We start from the raw sequence: 25,759 nt of genomic DNA, 5'->3' as shown, positions 1-25,759 counted from the left end.
AAAGAGCATTCTGAGCACAGAGACCGTATAATCATGAACAACACAGACACAATGCTTGACTACATGGAGCTCATATGCTAGGAATTTTGCATCTACATAAGTGCCTATTTTTCTTTTCTTTTTTTTATTAGATATTTTATTTATTTACATTGCAAATCCCCTTTCTTGCTTCCCCCCCTGAGAAAACCCCCTATCCCATCTTCCCTCCCTCTGCTCACCAACCCACCCACTCCCGCTCCCCTACCCTGGCATTCCCCTACACTGGGGCATCAAGCCTTCCCAAGACCAATGGCCTCTACTACCACTGATGTCACAGAAGGCCATCTTCTGTTATATATGCAGCTGGAGCCATGGAGTCCCTCCATGTCTATTCTTTGATTGGTGGTTTAGTCCCTGGAAGCTCTGGGTTTACTGGTTGGTTCATATTGTTGTTCCTCCTATGGGGCTACAAGCTCCTTCAGCTCCTTCAGTCCTTTCTCTAGCCCCTCCATTGGGGACCTTGTTCTCAGTCCAATGGTTGGCTGAGAGCATCCACCTCTGTTGTCAGGCATTGACAGAGCCTCTCAGGAGACAGCTATATCAGTCTCCTTTCAGCAAGCACTTATTGGCATGTAATAAGGACACATGTTCCACTATGTTCATAGCAGCCTTATTTACAATAGCCAGAAGCTGGGAAGAACCTAGATGTCCCTCAACAAAGGAATGGATACAGAAAATTTAGTACAATTACACAATGGAATACTACTCAGCTATTAAAAACAATGAATTTAAGTACTCATTTTTCAATGAGTTAATAGTACACATATATATTTAGACATAAATATGTACATGTGCAGACACACATGCACACATATACACACACATAAATACACAACTGAGTTCTGCATATGGTAGATATTATAAGTACCCAACCTGTAGGACTAGACTTCTCATTATATTAATTAGCACTTATTTGTGCTTAGAGAAATCTCAAATCTTCATGAAAAACTGTCCTGTTTTTTTTTCATTACATTTTACCTATTTGTTTTGGGCGTGAGCATGTGGGCATGTCTGTGGGTGAACAAATGTCATGGTACAGATATGGAGGTCAGAGGACAACTTACCGGAGTCAGCTTCTGCTCTACCACCCAAGCGAGTCCTGGGCATCCAACTCAGGCTTAGCAGCAGACACCTTTATCCTCTGATTCCTTTTGTTGTCTCTTTTCCTCATGACTTTGATCTTCACATGGGGAGTCACTTAGAGAATTAGAAGTTTGATAATTCTGCTCTTGCCTAATCAGACTTCTAGTATTACCCTGACCATCACCATTCATCAGGCAAATGGCAAAAGATATGGGAACATACGGTGGGAGAATATTTAGCCACGCCTGAAAGGTTTGCAATTGACTTCTGCTTGCACTCATGTTCAGAGGGCCTTTGTGGCCACGAGGCAAGAAAGCAGGGCTCAGCTGTGTGCCTTGGAGGAAAAGGAAACTAATTTGATGACAACTTGCTGTCCATCTACTAAGTCGCATAAGAAGGGAAAGGCAATGGTTTTAGGTCCTGGGTCCTACTTGACTTGTTTTATTTTTCATTTGGAACTTGATTCAGACTGCTGATCTCTACCCAGCTTTCTTAGGAAGTCTATTATATGTGGGTCTGGGATCTACATGTTTCATGGATGAAAGTTGTATCAAAAGTTTACTGAGAAATGGTCAGCATTTTGCTCTTCCCTCTGATGGCTGAGATGAGCTTGAAACCTCTTTCCCATAGTGGTGTAGAGGCAAATGACTTTTAAAGCAGGGCACAGTTTTGGTCTCTAGGCCCTACATGGGATGTGGCTGGTCTCAACTAGAGGTTGACTGGTGAATATTGTGTGGAAGACCACTTGCCAGAGTATGCATATGCCACTACTGATATCTCAATGTAGAATTTAAATGTGGGACAGATGAGACGATCAGAGATACCCCAGGGAAGTTTTAATCTGATAATACTTCCCTTAAGTGATATGAAAACTATTGCTACATTTAATTAAAAAAAGAATCACAAATTTGCTTGCTCTTCACAATTTTTCAAGAATGTTTTGCTGATTAAAGGAACAAAAAGCTTAATAGGGGCAATAAAAAAGGAATGTTTAATATAGCTTTTTTTTGGAATAACACAAGGAATGTCATGAGGTCATGCAAATGAGAATGACACTGCATTTTTTTGTGTACTCTGGATAGAAATGATAAAGCTGCTTAGTTGGCATTCTCAGAATTCAAAATTTCTTGAAGTATGCAGAGGCTTATCTCAGACTTCTCCTTTTGAAATGACTTTAAACCCTTGAGAATCTGAAGCTGTAAGTAATTAGAAATTACTCAGAGGAAGGGACTCATAATGAGTTGAAAGGGTACATCTATGAAGTCAAAAAGGAGAAATTGAGAGAAAAGTTACATATTTCAATTGAGTGGAAATTGAAGCTATCTTTGGATACATAGTCATAAATAGTTATGTGCATGTGACTGAAAGTTAAAATTGTAATTGAGTCATTTGACTGAAAATGAAAAAAAATATGACTTCTAAGGGACAAAAATAGAAAATATGAAATGAAATAAACTGGTCCTGCTACACTTCTTCAAATCTCCTAAAAACTTAGGATGATTGACACAGCAACTGAAAGGCACTAGAGCCTGAGTGTGTCGTTCTTCTGAACCCACATCCCCCTCATTGACTCACCAATTTCATCCTTAAGATACTAGCCATTTTGTGTTACTATAGAAACATTCATAGAACAAACAGCTGCCAACTAGGCATCAGTCACACAGTACCATTCTATGATAGGCAGTCCTCTTACACACACACACACACACACATACACACACACCACATACAATTGTGAATACAAATGTACTTCTATATCTCTATCATCTACATCGTACACATCATAAACATCATATACATCATACACATCACATAAACCATATGCATCATACACATCACATACCTCATACACATCATACATATCATATACATCTACAAACATATACATAGACATCACATACATAGACATATACAAACATATCTCTATCAATATCTATCTATATTTATACCTGTATCCCACATGTTATTATCGTCATTGCTAACTCAGCCTAACCAGAGATAAGCTTATCATCGCTATCATTTCAGTTTTGTCGCTGACACAGTTCAATCATAGATAATTGAAATACTTTCAGAGACCACACAGCCTGTCCATAGCAGCACTATAGATAAAGAGTCAAGTTTAACTGTATGGAAACAAAAGAGAAAAGGTTAGAAACCAACACCAAGATTTTTAAAGCAACTAAAAGCTAGGGGTAGTGCATCATACCTATAATGAGATCACCATGAGATGGGGCTTACCCTGGACTACATAGTGAGTTCTAGTTCAGGAGTGGATGCAGAATGAGACCCTGCCAATCAATCAGTCAATAAACAAACAAACAAACAAAAAAACTAAATTTATTCAACTTACACAATAGTGCCACAAAGTGCCTTTTTGAAAATTTATTATTTTAATTCGTATACAAAGTACCTAGTTTTCTTATGACACTTTCGTGAATAGTGAATATTTAGTTTTCGTTGATTTAGTTGATTCCCTTCCACTGTCACCTACTTCTTCTCTGACTCTGCCTAGGCCATTGCAGTTGCAACTCTTCAACTCAATCACTGTGTTCCACTTTCATGTCTCATGGATTGTTATTCTCCACACAGCATTTTCTTGGTCACTTCTTGTAGTTATTTCCTGTGCTACTAGAGTTCTTTCAAGAAAGCTTTTACCTATTCTTGTAATTTGAACACTTTCTCAACCTTTTACTCTAGCAGTTTAAACAAGGGTTTACATTTATGTACTTAGTGTGTGTCTGTGGTACTAGTGTATGTGTATCTGTGTGTATGTGTGTATGCATATGTGTGCACGCACAGACGTGTATGTGTGTGTGTGTGTGTGTGTGTAGAAATGCATGTCTATCATGGCATGTGTGTGTCTGTGGTGTCTGTGTATCTGTGTATGTGTTTGTATGTGGGTATGCATGTCTAACAACTTTTATAAAAAGCTACTGACCTATTATAGTAAAGAATATTGATTTTTTAAAATAAAATTGAAATTAAAGTTTACTTTCTTGTGAGAGTATCTGTATATAAAATGGTTTAAAAGAGTTGATTTTGAGTGGTTATTGAAAATTTCCAGCACAGTAGTTTTCTGAAGTCACGTGGATAAGGTCATTTAACTTTTTGTTGATTAGTGTTGTATTGGCAATTCTTTTCAGGTACATGACAGATGGTGGGCTCAACCTATATACCAGAAGTCTTAACCGAGTCCCGGACACAGCAACTTCCAGAGATGTCATACAGAGAGGAGTTCACGATGTGACAGTGGACGCAGACAGGTAATCCCATCAGCACAGAAGATGCTGATGTGCACAAAGCTATTTCATAAGTAAGGTCACAACAGATCTCCAGTGTCAGCTACAACTTCTACTTTGTAGTATTTTGAAAAAAAAATTGCATTTGCTAGACCATATTAGCTCTGTAATTCTGAAAAATAAATATATCCGTGATAGAAAACACTTAAAGAGAAATTGTCTCTATAAGAGAAACTGTAGCAGCATATACTCACTTTTCTAATATAAAAGAAACAAACACTGTTAATGTCTTTCTGTCAATTTAGATGCATTTGAATTTACCTGGAGGCAAATTATACAAGTATAAAAATGTATTTCAAACCATCAATTACAATAAGTACAATAAGCTTGATGTTTCTCATGAGAGTACTTTGAAGACATGCAGCTCTTGCTTTAGGCTAACATCTTATTCTCCATTATCTCTAGCTCTTTAAGTGTGTGTGTGTGTGTGTGTGTGTGTGTGTGTGTGTGTGCGTTTGTATGCATGCGAACATATCAGACATAGTCATTTTTTCCTGGAACTGTTCTGTTGACTTTTATCACAATGATCATTATTTGAGATCAGCATCTAAGTCAACTAATATAAAATATATGTCTGACCCTGATTTATTTAGCCTTTCACTCCAAATTTTTAATTTTATTGAACAAGAAGATATTGCTCATTTCTATAGCTAAGTGTCAGTACATAGAATACTTCTTTAATTGAGTATTTATGACTAATATCTTAAAACTAATCTATCTACACTCTGAAATAAGTATGTACACAATTTACAGCTATACCCAAAGGGTAGGTAGTTGAAATCTGATACTAGTTTTCAGTATAATTTCTGATCCATGTTCCATCAATACCTTAAATCGTGTTAAACTAAAAAACCATCTAAGCTCATTAATCTACATGGGCCCATTTACTCAGTCTGTAGAGTCTCTCTGTGTGTATGTGTGTACACATTCTCATGTGTACATGGAAAGTATGTAGCTATGTGGGATTTTTTTCTCCCTCTCTCCAGTTTGAACTTCTTTTTAAATGTATTTGCTCACTGACTTTTACCCTAACTTTATTCCCGAGTCCTGGACTTTTCCCATCCTTTGAACAATCTAAACTAATTTCTGACTCTGTCTGACATTTGTCTTGTTGCTTTTGTGCCTGGGATGCTCGTTGCTGTATCCTTTGCCTTTTTGCCAGCAGTCTCTGCTCAAGGTCATGCTCTTGGAGAAGTATTATCATAGGAAATCAAGGGATACTTCTTCCTGAACACTTTCTATCTTCCTTACAATAGGTAATGATCAGTGCAGACAATGTCACAATCATCACGTGTTCAGGCTTTAACCAAAGCTGATTTGGTAAATGAACATAGGATAGGTAATCTATTCATTGAGTATATGTAACTCATTTGGCTAGAAGAAGGGTGTTCTTTGTATGGTAAGCAAATGATATGAGGCAAGATTCCAGGCACTTCATATTATGGAGAGGGAATGGATTATGGGGCAGGAGACAGAGATTACAGGGAAAGACATTCAAAGTATGGGCTACACAATAAGCCTAATTACCTGTGTTAGTGCTACTTGGTAGTGGAAAATGCTAAAGGTATGTGCTGGAATAACCCAGGAATCAACACAATAATGACTTTGGGTTGGGAAGAATTAAAAAAGAAACCAAAACATTTCTTTACTTTTAAAGCTCCTACTGCATTCTACCTGATGGATTTCATACCAACAGATAGATTCAAACAATTATCTAATAAATTTGGTCCTACAAAACACTGCTCCCCCCCGCCCCCAATGGTGTAAAAACCTGGACCAGAGTACCATTTGAGAAAAGTGGATTCAAACGGAAAATACTGGAAATATTGTCATACTAATCTGTCTTAGTTAGGATTTTACTGCTGTGAACAGACACCATGACCAAGGCAACTCTTAAAAGGACAGCGTTTAATTGGGGCTGGCTTACAGGTTCAGAGGTTCAATCCAGCATCATCAAGGTAGGAACATGGCAGCATCCAGGCAGGCATGGTACAGGAGGACCTGAGGGTTCTACATCTTCACCTTTCAGTTTAGTATTTTTATGGGACCGTTCAGTGTGTGAACAAGTGGGTCTCTGATTCCTGTGCCTGCTCTTGGACTCTTTTCTATCTGCTGGGTTGCTTTGTCCCATAAAATATGTTAGTTTTTGCTTCTTCTTGTATTTTATTTTGCAATGTTCAGATGTTGCTGTTATCTCTTAGAAGCCTGTTCTTTTCTAATGAGATGCAGAAAGGAAGCAGATCTAGAGGAGAGGGAGAGGAGGAGAGGGAGGGGAACTATACTCAGGATATACTTTGTGAGAAAAGAGTTAAGGGAGAAAAAAAAGAAGAAGAAGCCATTAAGCAAGTAGGAGTGTCAAGAAGTAAAAGACAAGGTATCAGGCCTGGCTGTTTGTATAGTAAGTGATAAGACATTTTCCACATCGTATTTCATTTTAAATGACTAAGTAAAAGCACATACTAATGTTGTATTTTACGACAAATTGTCTTGAACCAATCAAAGTAAGTGAGTGATACAGCTGGTAATGATGGTATTATGTGGAATGTGATGTTACCAGTTTGGAGAAGCTACCCACTAAGTGTAACTTAGGAAAAATATCTCAGTCTCTGAGTTAAAGTTTAATGCAAACACACAAATCGAAGGTCACTGTGGATACTGGGACAATTCTCTGAAGAGCTGGCCTTGAGCTTTCCTAAGACTTATTTTTAGCAGTAATTAAAATGTGTTAAATTACTATATGCATCATCACTGTGCACACTAAAATCACACTAAAATATCTGTGTAGAAAAGAAAACAGCTGGGTGGTGGTGGCGCACGCCTTTAATCTCAGCACTAGGGAGACAGAGGAAGGAGGATTTCTGAGTTCAAGGCCAGCCTGGTCTACAAAGTGAGTTCCAACAGCAGGCTATACAGAGAAACCCTGTCTCAAAAAACCAAAAAAAAAAAAAAAAAAAAGGAAAACAAACCCTACAATTGAAAATTGATGCTGTTTGTGATGGTTTGAATATGCTTGGCCCAGGGTTTGGCACCTTTAAGAGGTGTGGCCGTGTCACTGTGGTCAGAGGCTAAGAGCCTACTCCTATCTGCCTAGAAGTGAGTCTTTCACTAGCAGCCTTCAGGTGAAGATGTAGAACTCTCAGATCCTCCTGCACCATGCTTGCCTAGATGCTGCCATGCTCTCACCTTGATGATAACAGACCGAACCTCTGAACCTGTAAGCCAGCCCCAATGAAATGTTCCCCTTTATAAGACTTGCCTTAGTCATGGTATCTGTTCACAGCAGGAAAACCCTAAGACACTATTTCAAAGCTATTAAGTCTATGGTATTTTGTCACAGAAGTCTGGACAGACAAGCAAGGTGTGGCTGTGTGGGAGGAGAGGTAGTTCCAAAGAACTACTTCTGAAATAGTAAAGGTGCTGTTAACATGAGTATAAATGGCTAGGAAAATACCTGGAATTTCTAGTCCTGTTCCTCTGTAAAACTCAATTGTACTGACATTGAGGTTAGAGTACTGAGAAATTAATCCTTATAATCTTTTGGGCATATTTAAATATATTTTTACGTGCAAATCCTTTGCAAGAGTCACAATATGACTTATTAACATTTCTATTTCCTGTTTTAAGGGTACAAATTACAAAATCATAAATGTGGCTGTTGGTACTTTATTCTTCTTGGTGGTGCTAAGGTTTCTTTATCTAATCTATGGCCAGGCAGTTAATGCTTGAAATAATTGTAGTAAACTCAAGTGTGGATATGCTTTCTGATGCCTTACTCAGTGGCTTGTGTAGAAGAGCAGAAAAAGCATATAATTAAATTTACCCAGGATTGACTACTGGCTGACTGAATCTAGTAAGAGAATCTCTTGTCTTGAGTTTGGTTGTCTTGTTGGTTGGTTGGTTTTAGAGATAGGGTCTTGGAACATAATCTAGGCTAACTTTGTACTGTCATCTGTCTTGAGTTATTGAGATTACAGGCATAGGCCACCATTTATGACTCAGGTATGTTTATATAAAGCATTATATTTATATCTAATATTTATGTAAGATATTATATTTATATCCATAAGCTAAGTGATTAAGATAGGGTATAAGCTGAACTAAGATTGAGGCGCCGCATACATTGATGGTAAGCTGTAAGACGAAGGGTTCTAAAATCCAGCAGGTGCTGAGAAGCTCATGGGTGTGTCGGAGATGAGACAAGCTGTTCAGCAGCTCCTTCATACAGTGAAGCAAGACCGCCCTAAGCATAGAGTCACACTGAGTCTCTAAGTCTACCATTGATAGTAATGTGTAGAGCATTGCCGTTACAAAGAGAACCATAGGATGTTATAGTATAGTGGTGTACGAAACCATGCACGAGTAGAGGAAGCCGTTGCTATTTCCAGACTTGCTCTAAACATAAAGAATAAAGTCAACATAGTTTTCCTAGGATGGCAAGCAAATATTTTATAGGTCAGACTCATTATGCTTGCCTTTAGTCTATGTACACTGTAAGGACTCATTCTGTTCTGAGTTGGTTTGCTCTCGCTTAATGTTGGATTTGGTATATTCTCACGCCTTAAGTATTTCCTTCATTAGCTTATTAGCTTTTCATAGTAATTAAAAGTAAGCAAATATTAATAGGCTGAGAGGAAAATAGATAAAGTAAATGTCATTACTTCATTTTGTAATCGGATGGCCAACCTTTTTGCTTATAGATCTTAACTATAAATAGAGGTAGTTAAATGACAGATATGAGGGACATATAAAAATGATTTTTGATGTCCATTATCCTCTCATTGGTACTTTGCTCACATCTCAGGCTTCTGTGCTGATATTGAACTTTCCATGTCCCAAATGATTGAGAGCAGGCTGGTCCTATAATGAATACACATATAAGCTTCACATGAGGAAGAACTCCTTCTAGAATTCGTTAATACCACACATGTAGTGAAATACTGTCATCAAAGGTCTTAACATGGGGCATAGGGCACGCCTTTAATCCCAGCACTCGGGAGGCAGAGTTCGAGGCCAGCCTGGTCTACAAAGTGAGTTCCAGGACAGCCAGAGCTATACAGAGAAACCCTGTCTCGAAAAAAACCAAAAAAAAAAAAAAACATGGGGCATAGGGATAGGGATTGTGAAAAATCTTAAACATTATTCATTCAAAGGACATATCTTTCATAATAAGAATACAACTATACAAGTGTTATGACATGATACATGATCTCTTTGAAAAACCTGTTTGGCAGGCAAAATACACACATACATACATACATACATACATACATACATACATATGAAAAATTCATCTTGAAAGATGAGTTTGGGTCATGATGGTGCTGCATGCATAATTATATTTCCAGGGCTTTGGAATTGGGGAATTTTGGATATGGAAGAGGGGGTTTATGAACTAAAGACCAAACTCTGTTACATCGACCAATTTAAGGTATCCTGGACTAAATCGTAAAAAACCCTGCCTCAAAATAGTCTTAATATTAAGATTGACCAATTTTTTTTTTTTTTTTTTTTTTTTGGTTTTTCGAGACAGGGTTTCTCTGTGTAGCCCTGGCTATCCTGGCACTCACTTTGTAGACCAGGCTGGCCTCGAACTCAGAAATCCGCCTGCCTCTGCCTCCCAAGTGCTGGGATTAAAGGCGTGCGCCACCACGCCCGGTTTAAGATTGACCAAAATTTAACTTTGTCTTTTTATAATTGTTTTCCCAATAAATGTCATGTTCATAGTGCTTTAATTTATATAGGATTCTCCACCATATGTTTAAAATATGATTTATTATTATGCCTTTGGAAAATGGTAATTAATGATGAGAATAGAAGAAAGATAACAGTTAAAATTGTTATAATAAAAATGACACAGGAGACCCAGTTGTGTTATATTGTTTAAATAGATTATTTTTCACTACAATAGACCCATTATGGCTTTTATTGTTGCCCTTTAATAACACTAAATATTAGCCATAGTAAGAATACATACTACTAAGGAAGAGTTCCAGGAGCAAGTAATTTTTTAATAAACCATGATGACTTATTTTGAACCCATTTCTTGTGTTTTTACTGTTATTTAAAATTTTAAATTAGCTCAAGACTCTCATTATGTCTTAATGACAACTTCTGATTTCTGTGAAAACTTTCTGTTATTCTAAATATATCTGCTTAAAATTATGAACAGACTTTTTCAGTACAGTTCAGCTCAAAAATATGAGTTATTTCAGTAAGTGGACATCTACTGCTACATCCACTCCAGTAGAGACCTGTGTGACAGGCCTAGAAACCTGGACATAGTCTCGAAGTGAAAAGTTCATGGAAACTTAGTCTCCTGGAACTGTGACATCCTGTATAACAAATGCTCCAATAATGTCCTTGCTTTAGTCGGTGAATGGATCTGAGTGCTTTCCCTCAGTATTGTTTTATTATAGGTGTCTCCAAGCAATGACTTGCCAAATACCTAAGCAAAATTGAACTTTGCTACCTGGCCTTTACCAATGCCCTAGGTAGTCCTTGAGCTGACTCTGGGCTTGGAATTCAGTAGGAATGTTGCCTATTCAGAATTGCCTCTAGTATTGTAAGAGAGAATGAAAGAAATCAGGCATTACTATCTACTACATAGAGTTAGAAATCTCAGGGCAAGCTTAGCAAAGTATACTTAGAATCTTCATTACAGTCAGGTATGGCAGACTGCATTGCATATTAGAAGAAAGTTGGTGAGTTCTTCTGACAAATGGAGATTCCCTACAGATACTTAAAAGAGAAGCCAAGCTACTCCCATATGCAGGAATTTACAATGACCTAGGACGAAGGAAGGTTGTAGTCTAAGGAGGAACTAGAGTAGATACATAGAACTATAGATAGCTGAGTCACTCCCATACACAGGAATTTACAATGGCCTAGGGGGAAGGTGGACTATACTATAGACTAGAATTGGAACTATGGCAAGGGCATGAAGCCCTTGCCCCTGGATTCTAAGATTAAACTGACCTTAGGTGGGGCTGCTTTTGATCCCAGTTGTTAACATTGATTTTTATCCCAGTTGGTTCCTGTTATCTTTTTGTATGCATTCCTCTGTTTTGTGTAAAAGTCACTTATAAGACTGGTGCTCACTTTGAGACACATTACAGCCAGATACAGCACTCCCTTGTGTCTGTATTTGTTTGTCATCCACTCCAACCCCTTGCCCACCTGTCTGAACCCCTGATTTCTTCCACGGATTGAGGGAGGCCGACTGGGGCTGGTCTGTAGCAGAATGGTGCCCACACACTGCCAATAAAATGTAAAAACACAGGAGACACATTTTTGATTGTTCTGGAGTGCTTATGGAGGTGGTTCTCAACCTGTGGGTCACACCCGCCTTAGGGGAAGAAAGACAATCTTTTCACAGGGGTCACCTAAGAGCATCACTCAAAAAACGCAGATACTTACATTATAACAGTAGCAAATTTACAGTTAGGATGTAGCAATGAAAATAATTGTATGGTTGTGTGTGTGTGTGTGGGGGGGTGTTCACCAAAATGTGAGGATCTGTATTAAGGGGTTCTAGCATTAGGAAGATAAAGAACCGCTACTCTAAAGGATGTTAACCCTATTGGTTCTGGGAAAAGAAATTACAGGTTGTGTGTTCTTTGTCATTATGCTGGCGATTTGTTCTGAGACATGGTTTGCCTAAACTAGCCTCAAACTTTCGGTCTTTCCTTTTTCCCCCACTAGGGTACGGAGATTTCAGGTTTGAACTTCCATGTCTATGCATTTAAGTCTGTTGTGGTCTTGACCTTGAATCCGTGTGGAACTATTTCTAAAGTGTTCAGAAGGAAGCAAAACAGCATGTGTGTGTGTGTGTGTGTGTGTGTGTGTGTGTGTGTTGGGGGTGGGGTAGGCATGCTTCTGGTATATGCAGACAAATCCTTATGTAGCATTCAACTAGCATAGAAAAGCAACTTAGACTTCTAATACTAGAAAAATTTTAATGAAAAGCAATAAAATTAGAGTCATTGTGTTGGGTAATTTAATTGTAAAATTTTATTTAATAAGTTCCAAGAAGAGATGAAACTCTTTTCTTTTTTTTCTTTCAAGTACTTGGGGTGAATTCCTTTTTTTAATGGGCTAACTAATGGGGTGAGACACCAACTCAGGATCATTAAATTGAAGACTGCTGGCTGGCACCTGATAAGGTCTGTGTTGTCTTCACTGTGGCTGCACAGAGTGGGTGGCCACGATTTATTTATTAGTGTTCTATGTCCTTCATCTCTGCTTGACTTAATTTTTGTTGGAAACGGTTGAAGTTATTTGCAATAAGCTGCTGTTCTTTATTTTTGGCACCCACAGAACTCCCATATGGTTTTTCAGATAAATTATAAGTGAAAGCATTTTCATTAAAGACGAGCGCTTATTTTCTGAGAGGCGTTGGTTGTTTTGTTCTTATAAAAATTTCCATGCAAGTATTAAAGAAAAGTTCCATGTATAAAAGTTCAAAAAGAAATATAGAAATAGCCCATCTTCTCTACATCCTGAGGACGACAAAGGTTATTGCTTTAACATACTTCCCTTGGTCATGCCCACCTTATATCTAGTTACATAGTTTAGATATACATACATACATACATATGTACACACACACATACATATAACATATAGGTTAATTGTCTTTTTACTATAGTAATGAAATACTTATGTAACTTTTTTAAATAAAAGAAATTAAGTTATCATCTCCAAGTTTTGGAGGCTGCAGGACATCTTGCTTGCATGGCTTCAGTTCTGGTGAGGACCCTCCTAATTGTGCCACATCAGGCAAGTTGTAGAAGTGGAGACACTTTCTGAGCAGTAGTCATGCCTTCACATAGAAAGCCAGAGAGCAGGTGAGGCTCTGCTGGGGACTTTACAACAATCTCTGAGAATACTACACCAATATCTCTGGGGTAGCACCATTGAGAGCTGATCCTGGGGTACTTAAAGTTTATCTGAGTAGTAAGATTCCCGCTTCTCTCTGTTTGGATCCAGGCTACATGTGCATGTGTCTAGTCAAGACTGTCACTTACCCTATACACACCTTAAAATATGTATTTTTTGTTTGTTTGTTTCTTTCTTTAGTTTTGTTTGGGGTTATTTTGGAAAAAGGGTCTTGGTATGTACCTCAGTCTACCCTCATATATATAGCTCAGGTAAGCCTTGAACTTCTAGCAACCTTTATGCCCCCGTTTCTTGATTCTAGGTATTATAGACTCTGTCTCCAAGCAGAGGTTCAAATTCTTAAGTCCCTAGCATTGGTGCACAACAGCCTTGAAGGTAGGATTTGCCATAAATTAGTTTATTACAAAGGGGTTTACAGCAGAGATTCCTAGTTCTGGTTATAGCTGGGATACACAATGTTTATTTGAACAAGAACTGTCTTCCATATTTCTCTGACATCCCCCCTTAAACTCAGAAACAATGTCTGTCACAATACATATATCTCTTTTTCTAAAATCTCATTCCACTATATGCTGCTGCTGCTTCTTCTTCTTCTTCTTCTTCTTCTTCTTCTTCTTCTTCTTCTTCTTCTTCTTCTTCTTCTTCTTCTTCTTCTTCTTCTTTTTGGTTTTTCGAGACAAGGTCTCTCTGTGTAGCCCTGGATGTCCTAGAACTCACTCCGTAGACCAGGCTGGCCTCGAACTCAGAAATCTGCCTGCCTCTGCCTCCCAAGTGCTGGGATTAAAGGCGTGCGCCACCATGCCTGGCCACTATATGCTTCTTTACATAATAACTAATACTTAGAGTAAGTGATACTCTTGCTTTTACTGAAAGTATTTATTCTATATCATGTGACTCTATATTCTTAGTCCATACCACTGGGTCTCTGATATATTGTTAGTCTCCAATAAGAGTAATAAGAGTTTATTGAAGGAAGCGAGAAAGAAAAGAAGGACGTGATTTTTTTTTTCTTGTTTTTCTTCTAGAAATAAGATTTTACTATGGAGCCCAGGCTGGCTTCAAACTCAGCGTGTTCTTGTCTCAGCTTTCCAAGTAGTAAACCAGGTATGAGCAATGGGTGTGTTCCACAGAAAAAGGAGGATCTGTTCCAGTCTTTTAGTTACATCTTCATATTTTCTTCCTCTATATACTAAGTCCATATTTTTCTCTTATATAGACATCAATCATATTGGATTAAGCCATACTCCCATGTGCTCACTTTAGTTTGAATTTGTCTATAATGACCTTATTTCCAAATGAGTTCAAATTCTGAGAGACTAATGATAAGGTCTCAGTATATGAGTTCTAGGCACTGAGAAGCCAACCTAGAGCATTCTTGCTCTCAGGGCACTGTCTTAGACTTGACTTCTGTTAGAAGATCAAGTTAAAAGTATGAGAGTTATCGATCTTTCTTTCCTCCCATCTACTATAAAGCCAGAGCTTGTCACTCATACATAAGAACAGACAAAGAGAATTATACTGAAGCAACACAAAAGTGACCTTCTGAAACCACTGCTTCCTGCTTTCAAATCATCCAGAAGATATTATAGAATAGTGGCCACCTTATAGATGCCCAGGCATTTTAGCAACCGGGAAGTAGTATTTAGAAAGGTCAAATAAAAAAAAATTATTTTTGATCATAAGTCTCACAAGTATTTTTGCTAGCCCTTAACCATCATTATGCTGTTTCTGTAAATAGATCAAGAAAACACTCTTCCACAGATAACAGACTTCTGTGTCCACACACCATTCAGGAAATGCAGCAAATGAGGCTGTCACTCGCAGTTCCCAGCTGTGAACATGATTTGCAGTTGGAAATGTCCTTCAGCAGCTAGCTCTCTGTCTCAGCGTGTACAGTTGATTCAATCGTTCCGTCTTATCTTCTGCCCAAGGGTGGGCTAGCGTAGGATTCTCTCAGGTCTGGTGTTTTAAACGAAAATGCAGTGTAACATCCTTAGACAGGAGGACTTAGATTTATACTTTAGTTGTTGGAAATCACCTTGGGTAGAAAGAGCCCATTGTTCTCAATGGCCAAATAAATGTGTTTTCAAACAAAGCCTGATACAGCTATTCTCTGAAGGGTGTGTTGCTGTTGTTGTTGTTGTTAGAGTTGTGGTTTTCTTCTTATTTTGGGGGAGAGGACTTGCCTAGTCTTGTTGGGACTAGATGCCTCAGGGAGAGGTGATACCCAAGGGGGGGGGGCTCCCCTTCTCTGTGGAGAAGAGGAGGGGGTCAATGGGGGAAGTATGGGACTGGGAAGAGAGGAGGGAGGAGCCTGTGATTTGGATATAAAGTAAACTTTAAAAAGAAAAACATGAATTAAATTATAATTACATCACTCTTCCCTTCCCTTTCCTTCATCCTACCTCTCCCATTACACCTGCTCTTTCTAAAACTGATGGCAGTGTTTCTTTGATTACTATTGATGTGGGAGAGAGAGAGAGAGAGAGAGAGAGGCTGGATCCCTTTCATGTTGTCTGTCTGAAAATGATTTCAGAACTGGCCACTTTGTATTGGCTAACCAATTAAAGTGCTCATCCCCTGGGGAGGATAGTCCTCCTCTTTTGGCAGTCATTAATTATTTGTAGTTCTTTGTCTAGAGGTAGGCACTCTGAGAGTTCCCCCCTCCTTATTAGCATATCTATTGATGACATTCTTCTGGCTTCATTGAGGCAAGGCCTTCTCTGAACTTTTTTATTCATCTGCCATTGATCTGTCTGTGGTCCTGACTGAAAATGTTTTCATCAGAAAAGCTAGGTAGTGCATTTTGTGTTTGCTATTTGATATTGATGGTGTCTTCACGAATGACCATAAATCTACTTTCATAGGCGTTAGAGTGAATATTTACGTTTGGAGGTGGGAGTGTAAATCAGCATTGGAGTTTCTGCTCACCATACTCAAGGGCCTGGGATCAAGAGCCTGCTCGTTTTTAAAAAAAATATATAAAAAAGATTGTACACTAAATGTACATTATGACCATACATAATGACCATACATATGACCATATAGCACAGTATGACCATACTTCTGCCATTTTGCCTAGAAGAACATATTAGCCAGGGTTAATTTATGAAATAAGAATAAAAAAAAAGAACTTGGGGCTTCTTTAATTAGAGAGTAACTAGAAATCCCAAATGTGTTGAGTCTAGCACGTGGAAGAGAATGAGCCACATCTAAGAAAACTCTATGAGATACCAGGCCATCCTGTCTATCAACCCCATGCCTGTAGGATGGCTACCCTCTTCTCTGCATAGGTCAGTGAAGAAAAGGGAGGTTGCCTTTTCTTTAAGTATATAACAGATGCAGTGCCAAGTTATTTTTGACCATAATCCAATATACTTTATTCTGTATTTTTTCAATGAGGCAACAGAAGCACAGAGAATAAAAGCATTTATTGTAATAGTTAAAATGCCTAATGAGCCGGAACCCTCCCCCCACCCATTTTGTTGGCAATAGAGTGTCAAATCATAGCCATTAGGACAAATAACTTTCTCATATCTGGTCACGTAATGTGAGTTAAGGATAAAATATCAAGAAGTACACAGGCCAGTAGAAACTAGAAATCTAAATACCTCCTTAGAAGCCGCAGGAGCAGCAGGCATCTTTGGTTTCTGAGGATCAATAGAACCCTTTTGTATGATTAAGTTGTCTGTGAAAGGCAGAGAAAGAATCTCATATTAACTCTTCAGTGTTTTCTATTTTGAAGCACGCTTTTAAAATAGATTTCACCTGCATAAATGTTCTCTCCAGCTTAGAGGCTTAATCACCTCAGCCTGAAAAGTTTCTTTCCTTGCCATTTTCCTTCCTTTGTTATTATAATGACAGCAGCTCATTAACTCAGTGGGTGTCAGTATTGATTATGATGTTCACATCTTACTTTTTTCCCCCCCTTGATAGTTCAGTTTCTTTCTAAAATAGATCATAATTCGTGATTGGTTGCTGCTTTGGAGTCTTGCCAAGATATCTCACCAATTACTCCTGGTAAGGTAATAGTGTTTAGATCGATTCTACTGGTCTTAGAGGACCCTGACCTCTTTGGTTCCTCATGAGTCTGTGTTTTATAAACTCAGTGGCAAGTGGCGACTACAGAGTGGGATTAATCAGAAAGGCAAAGTGCATGCCGCAGGTATCCCCAGGCCCATCGAATTATCGCGAGCTTGTTTGCTTTATGTCCTTGTTTTGTTGCACACATGCACATGAGAACAACAAACAGACTAATTCAAAATCCTATCAAGAGGGATTTAGGAATCACAAACTGGAGTACTGTGGCTTTTAGAGTCTGTATTCACATGGCAAGCTAAAAGATAAGAGACATAACAGTAAAAAGACAATAGAGAGTTGGAATTTTATGTCTTAAGAGATAAACATACTAGGCTCTATGAGTCTATAATGTTTTATGTGAAATATTGGATTACCTTGCAATAATGCCTCTGAGATCTCATGGACATCACTACAATAGGAAAAAAGCAACACTGATTTTTTTTTTAGACTCACGGCATATCCTTTTTTAAGAAGAAAACTCTCAGTCCTTGTATTATTCTCACACAGACACAGGTAGTGAGCCTGGCAGGTCGGTACTGCAAGAGTCAGGGCATAGCTGATGGAGATGCAGATCTCTGTGCCCAGCATAGCTTGTGAATGCCAAGGAGGTGACTGCCCAGTGTGAACTGTGGTAGGTGGAGAGCGAGGACAGATTGTCTCGTTGTTATTGACGCTCCTCTCAACCAAGTCACCCTGTTGTTATTTTCTTGAAGAACATAATTACTTACTTTTGTGTCTTTCACCCTTCTCTCTGAAAACCTCTGAGCAAGCCGGTTGACATCATTGGAAGCTGCCTGGGTGGATGGGATATAGGAGATAGGCTTGTGGAAGGAGGTCTGAGTGCTATTCTTTCTGTGTAGAAATGAAATGTTGTTTCTTCTCTTTCTGGGAGAAAGACCTAGTAACTCCATGTCTCCTCCTGGGCATCAGGAGGACTCTGTTCTGAGACTTCCACCACCACCTTGCTTTTCCTTTGCAATCCACACAAATCCCACCTCTTCTGCCCACACCACAAATATAATTTCCCAGCAGCTGTTCTACATTAATCACTTAATGAAATAACTTTTAATATATACTGTGGTGGTTTGATATGCTTGGTCCAGGGAGTGGCACGATTAGGAGGTATGGTTGAGTTGGAATAGGTGTGGCCTTAATGGAGGAAGTGTGTCACTGTAGGGGTGGGCAAGGAGATCCTTCTCCTAAAGACATGGGAGTCAGTCTTGTCCTTTTGACCTTTAACAAGACATACCAACTTTACTCTTTATTCAAAAGTTTGACTTTTATACTTTTTAACAACTATTACTCTCGTTTGAAGTTAGCCTCTGTACTATCCCTACTCAAAGAAAGGATTTTTCAACAATAGGTTCAATCCATTAATCATCAACATGCCAAAACTTAATGATATTGCTGTTTATCTGGTTTCTTCTTTGTGAAGCTTAGACTCCATAATTCATCAAGCACTTTTTAACTCCTTCTTGGGTAGCTCTTCTTTACTAAACATATCTTTGTCTTTGTCTGTTTGTCTAGCAACACTTAGATGCAGAGATACACTTGATATTTCATCTTTTCTGCTTCCCCCATCTAAAAGCAACCAGATAAATATTTTCAAAAGTGATTCAAATGGAAGGGGTGTGGCTATTCCTCAGTCATAGAATGCTAGCCTAGTGTGATGTTTACTTTTGATCATCAACTTGCCGCAGTCTAGAGTGATCTGGGAGGGAGTCTTAATGAGGTATTGTCTAGATTGAGTTCTCCTCTGTGCATGCCTGTGGGAGATTGTCTCAATTGTGTTAATTGATGTAGAAAGAGTGCTCAGAATTTTTTGGCTCTAGTTGATGATAACCTATTTTTCTAAGAGCATATCTTAAAAATTAAACATTTATTTCATTACTTGCGCAATTGAGAGATCATATATGTTATTAGAAGAGGAGAAAATAAACAAATTTGTCTTCAAATAGAATCATCTTTCTTGATCAGCAAGAAACTAGAGGAAAGGGAAACATTCATTATAACTGTTTGTCTGGGCATGATAGTGAAAACCCATAATCTACTATAAACACTTTATAGTAGGCTGACACAGGAGAATGGCAAGTTGAATACATGTCTGGACTACAAAGAGAACTTAAGACACTTCAGAGCAACATTACAAGACTGTATCTCAAAATAAAAAGTAAAAAGATGGAGAAAGAAATAGTTCAGTGGGAGATCATTTGCCTGGCATTTACATGGCCCTAGATCCAAACCCCAATATGGTGTTTGTAAGGAAGAAATGATTATAATATCAAATGGTTGGTTGGCAATCAAAATCATAGGTTTCTTTAAGAATAAAAAATGCTACAGAGGGAACAAATATAAAGAGCACTATAGCTGAGTTTAGCTTAAGGTGCAAGTAAATAAGAACCTACCCTTTCATTATGACAACTAGCTACCCAGTACCAAGTGTCTGTCAAGTTTGTGATGTATGGCATAGCTGTGAGTGTGTGGTTGCAGTCTGCCTTTATTGTCCTGTCATTTTAAGACCCAGGGAGAAGGGGCATCTCTCTTCTTAAGACAGAAGATAGATAAAATATTCAGCAAGAGCTTGCCCTGAATGTGTCCAGTGTCATTTCTGCTCCTATTCTTTTGAGTAGATATTCAGGGCAGGGTCACAGTAGAACAGACACACATGTATAGTCAGTAAGAAGGGAAGGTGAGTACTGTGATTGTGAATAACGATGCAGCTCATTTTAATGACTTTTACTATGTCTGTTCTGCTAAAGGGACTGTGAAAAGGATGGGCAGAAACAGAAGATCTAGTAAAAGGCTGGGTTGTGAAGAAAGATGAAGTCAGTAAAAAAAAAAAAAAAAAAACAAACATCTTGTGTGTGGGCTGAGCATCTAAGCAATCATGTCAGGCAGGCGGTTTAAAACAGAAATTAGCACTGGAGGAAAAGGTCAAAGCTGAATAGATCCAAGAACCAATCATTTAGACATGGGTACATATCAGTGAACAGGGGACAAAACTATGAAGGTACAGAAAATAGAGTGGATAGTTCTAAAGCTCAGAGACTGAGTAAATTACAATCTAGTAGACTGCTGATCTGCTTTTAAATATTTCAGGGTCATTCACAATGGGTTCAACGTTTTGTAAATTCATTATATAAATGAGGTAGCATAGCAATCATAAACATAAGCTTGAGGAAAATGTACTGGAGATCTGGCTATCAGATGACCTGGATTAGGTTCCCAACACCCACATGGCAGCTTACAACCATCTGTGACTCTGGTCTCAGGATACTTGATGCCACTACTTAGCATCCATGATAACATCTTAAACTCCACCTTCACACACACACACACACACACACACACACACACCACCATAAATCTGAGAATCCAGGAATCCACTTTACCTTCCTGAAAACTCACTCTGTAAATTTTTGATTTATAATATCAGGTACATTACATCATGTTTGTCTCTAACTTCTCTCTCTCTCTCTCTCTCTCTCTCTCTCTCTCTCTCTCTCTCTCTCTCTCTCTCTCTCTCTCCCTCCCTCCCTCTCTCCCCCACCCCCTCTCTCTCAAGTGGTAATAGCATTTGCCCTTGCAGAACTATTGAGGGATTACATGAAATGGTGCCTGGAAAATATTCAAACAGTCCTTGGCTCATTTTCAAGACAACTTGTAAAAGAGTCTGCTAACACAATTACCTCAAAGCAAACATTCTCTCTAGCCCCGTTTACCTTTGCATGAGCCACAGACTTGGGGGCATTCTATTGACAGCTTAAGGAAGTCGGGGATTTATAGTGTTAGCCAATATCATGAACATGCAAATAGGATTAGATTTAATTATCAGATGCATGCAACACTGTGAGGGGCAAATATACTTCCAAATGCTCAGTTCTCGATTATTGCAAAGAATATCACTGGCAGCACACGTGCTTCATCTCAGTATTCTTATCACAGTGGCATTGGGAAGGACTCTTAAAGCAATGCAGATCCTGTTTACCTTCACCCTTCTATATCTTGTACCCAATAAAGTGTCAGATGTTAACGAACGTAGTGGTTCACCTGGGGATCCATCCCAGATACAGTTACCAAACCCAGACACTATTGTGGATGCCAACAAGTGCTTGCTGACAGGAACCTGATATAGCTGTCTCCTGAGAGGCTCTGCCAGTGCCTGACAAATACAGAGGTAAATACTCTCAGCCAACCATTGGACTGAGCACAGGGTCCCCAATGGAGGAACTAGAGAAAGGACCCAAGGAGCTGAAGAGGTTTGCAGCCCCACTGGAGGAACAGCAATATGAACCAACCAGTACCCCCAGAGCTCCCAGGGACTAAACCACCAACCAAAGAATACACGTGGAGAGACCCATGGCTCCAGCCACATATATAGCAGAGAATGGCCTTGTTGGACATCAATGGAGGTAGAGGCCCTTGGTCCTGTGAAGGCTCGATGCCCCAGTGTAGGAGAATGCCAAGACAGAGAGGCGGGAGTGAGTTGGTGAGCAGTGGGAGTGGGGGGTTTGGAGGGGAAACCAGGAAAGGAGATAACATTTGAAATGTAAATAGGAACATTATCTAATTTTAAAAAATGAAGACAAAAATAGAAAATAAAATGAAAAAGTTTGCTAGCCATCTGAAAAAAAAAAAAAAGATAATTCTCTGAGAGGGTCATCCATGTAGTGGTAATAAACCCAAACAACCTGGACCCTGGCAACGGTTTAAAATCTTGGAGACAGTCACTGCTTTAGCAGTGTTCCCAGTCCATGTCATATTTTGTCCATGCATGTACTTTCTCCTCTTTGCATTGGGTGTGTAGTTGTCTTGTGTTGGGGTCCCAGGAGTATCACTGGCCATTGTTCATTATGCTAGAGCAATTTAATGAAGATTTCCCTTATGGCACCAATGCTTTGCTCCCATTTTTGCCTGTGAGGTTTTCAAAGCTGTCAAGTATTCTAAAGCCTGTATCCCATATTCTCTTTTATGCTATCTTGTGGTTTTCCTTTCAAATGGTGTTTGGAGTTTATTCTCTTGAAGCATCACCAGCCATTTGTTAGACCCCAGGGCTTATTAAAATCCAGATTTCTATAGGAGGCTTACAGATGTTGTAGAATTAGAGAAAATTAGCTTCAGGTCTGGCAGTAATTTTCTAAAAATGGTTCTGTTGATCTCACTGAAATCGAGGATTCCTTTGTTAAGCTGCCAAAATACATAAATTTTCTAGGAGAGCTGATTTTGTAACAGGCTTTGACATGTATGAGCTAATTCTAGAAATCGGAGTTCTTGCTTAAAAGTGACAGCCTCGGGGAGCATTAAAGATCGTGTTGATGGCCATATGTGTATTCTGCCTGGTGCTCTGCACAGGAGGTTCTGTGACTGTCAGTATATTAGGAAGAAACCCTAGAGTCTGAGTGACAGGGAAGTATCTCGTGGAGATAGTCATGGGAAGAAAAAACGAGTGTTTGGTGCTATATGGTTTCTTGAGTGACATGTAGCATGTAGTTTTTTGAAATGTTTGACTTTACAGCCAGTGTTATGGTCTGAAGTATTACTTTACCATGACATATTAAGTCTCACCGTTCTCGCTTCCTAGAAAGAACAATTTATAAAATTATAAATGTATAAAAATTGAGGGATGCTGGCTAGCCAGCCTAGCCAAGTTATTGAGTTCTAAGTTCAAGAAAAGATCCTGTCTCAAAAATAAATATGATGGAAAACAATTGAGGAAGACATAACGTTTGCCTCTAGCTCCTCCATGCCCATGAACAAGCACTCGTGTGCACTTAGAAACAGGTGCATGCACACAAACCCTGGGGCTGCACATTAACCTGCGATGTAAAATTCAGAAGTGCTAAGAAACGCATGCAGTATCCTAAGTGGTGTGCCATTAGCCTGCCCTATACTATCCTTGACCACATTACTTGAAGTTGGTTCTTAGAGTTCACAATAGACATTTTACCTTAAATCATTTCACATTTTTTAAAGATTTGTTTATTTTATGTATGTGAGTACACTGTAGCTGTACAGATGGTTGTAAGCCTTCATGTGGTTGTTGGGAATTTGAATTTTAGGACCCCTGCTCACTCCGGTCTGCACCACTCACTCTGGTCAATTCTGCTTACTCAGTCCCTGCTAGCTCTGGCCCAGAGATTTATTTATTATTGTACATAAGTACACTGTAGCTGATTTCAGTTGTACCAGAAGAGGGCATCAGATCTCATTATGGGTGGTTGTGAGCTACCATGTGGCTGCTGGGATTTGAACTCAGGACCTTCAGAAAAGCAGTCAGGGCTCTTACCCACTGAGCTATCTCACTCGCCACATTTCAAATAACCGTATTAATGACCCTGATGAGCTTCTGGGAATATTTTCCCATTTTCATGATACCTGTTCTGTTTTGAATATGAGATGTTTCAGAAGTATGGTTGCTGAATGATATGTTTTGGGAAGTGATGGGATCTTTGTGAGTCTGATTCAAATAATGGATTAATTCCCAGATGGATTCATAATATGACACCAGAAATGAAGAGAAGTATGAAAGGTGAATCCTCTTCAGAGGAAATAGATGACTCGTGTGTCCTTGCAGGCTCTTTCTTGCCCTGGTCCTTTCTTACATTTTCACCCATTTCTGCTGGCTGGTTACCTTTTTGTGAACTACTATTTCCTGCCATCTTCCCCAAGCCATTGATGTACAGATTCCTTTGGAAGCCATGAGTCAAACTAAATCCTTCCTCAGATTATTTATGTCACATATTTCTTCTTCAATGCAAAAGGGTGACAGAAAATGAAGTGAAACTTTGTTGACATATTGTTAACTCTATATCAGCATACCTTCCGGGCATCTTTTTTAGTAGGTTATACTTAAAATTGCCAACACACATTTTCAAAATTCTTTTCCTGTAAGAATGGCTGTGCTGAAATCATACAACTGGCCTTCTGACCTCTTTTTAAAGTGATTTTTAAAGCCTACTATAGCAGGCTCTTTCATACTTCTAAAACTCACTGACAAGAGATGAAAGTCAAAAAGATGTGTACATTCTTTAACAGTCTTTTCATGGGACTGACCCTTTCACATCCAACCTTAAAAATAAAGCAAAAGAAATGTGGTATTTTTCGAAGTGTCAGATCTATTTTTATACCGTGTGTGAACATATCCAAGCTGATACAAATTTTAGAATTCTATTCAACAGATATATTAAATATTATTTCCTTGTAGTATATGCAGTTTATATTTTAAAAACATCTTTGTGAGATGCTACTGACTATTAATACAAGCAACATCTAGAGAGTCTACTTAATATATATGGCTGAGGTACTATAGATCCTGATTTTATTAATAAATGTAAGAACTCAGTTGGATGTAACAATAATAAAAAATTGCTTTTGTGTTCTTAACATTCATTGGCTTCATAGTAAAATTATAGTAGATTCCTTAAAGAGATGGTATTGGCTCCTGCCATGCTAAAATGCACAGCCATGGTGAATATTGATAATTTTGTATTGTAAATGACACAAATTTAGATTTCACTGATGAATTTATTCTATGGTAAACCCATAATATTACACATATTCTGTTGACAACTTTCTCTCATTCTTTCCCTCTATTTCTTGATCTATCTCTAGTTCTCTCTCTTCTTCCTTCCATTCATCTATCTTCCTCTCTCTCCATCTCTTATCTCTCTCTGTATGTGCACATGTATGTGTGTGTCTGTGTGTATATGTATCTATGAGTCTGTGTGTGTGTGCATTCCCTGTTACAAAGCACATAGTAAGGTATATTGTGGGCTCATAAGTTATAACTGAGTTGACTGGTTAATTCTCTGGAGAAACTTGTCAAACAATGTCTACTCTTTGTTACAGTTTTCATCTCATCAGATCCTAGATGAGGACATTTCCTTCTTTTAGTCAGTTTTTACATGCCCAGTGTGGACCCAGAAAAATCCCTGAAATGTAAATGAATAGACACAATGAGAATGATTCAGTGACAAAGTGAATGTGAATTGTTAAATAACATTTTCCATATCTATGATTCCGCTTGTGACTGCTTGTTATGGGAACAAGTGACTTTGAATATAGCCTTTGCATTATATATTTATACTTTTCTAGTATTTGGGTTTCAATGGACAAAAATAACGAACTTCACTTGCAGTTATTTTTACCATCTGTCTTTCTATAGATTCTATGTGTTAATGTGGGAGGACAAAAGACTATTTTAATTTACTTTTTGTAATTATGAATTAATACAGGACCTGGGAAACAGAAAAAAAAAAAAGCCAGCTACCCAATTATACAGTAAAAGACCAGAGGAAGGATCTTAGTTTTCATTAGGAAATTGAAAGTGCCCTGGAATCTCATGTGGATGAATGCCAGTG

At 38.5% G+C, this 25,759-nt stretch overlaps 1 protein-coding gene across 8 annotated transcripts in view; it reads left to right on the top strand.

Annotated features, from left to right (window-relative positions):
* The window catches only part of Nav3 (neuron navigator 3), a 751,750-nt gene that overhangs the window by 616,842 nt on the left and 109,149 nt on the right, over positions 1 to 25,759 (top strand). For all 8 annotated transcript variants that reach the window (XM_029482745.2, XM_029482744.2, XM_029482742.2 and 5 more), the window contains one exon: positions 4,266 to 4,385. In XM_029482745.2, the coding sequence (XP_029338605.1) occupies positions 4,266 to 4,385 (120 nt within the window). The remainder of the gene's footprint in view (positions 1 to 4,265; positions 4,386 to 25,759) is intronic.

Source organism: Mus caroli, unplaced genomic scaffold (assembly GCF_978045245.1).
Source record: "Mus caroli unplaced genomic scaffold, Mus_caroli_1 scaffold_9, whole genome shotgun sequence".
NCBI lineage: Eukaryota > Metazoa > Chordata > Mammalia > Rodentia > Muridae > Mus > Mus caroli.
This window is presented reverse-complemented; position numbering and strand designations above follow the sequence as displayed.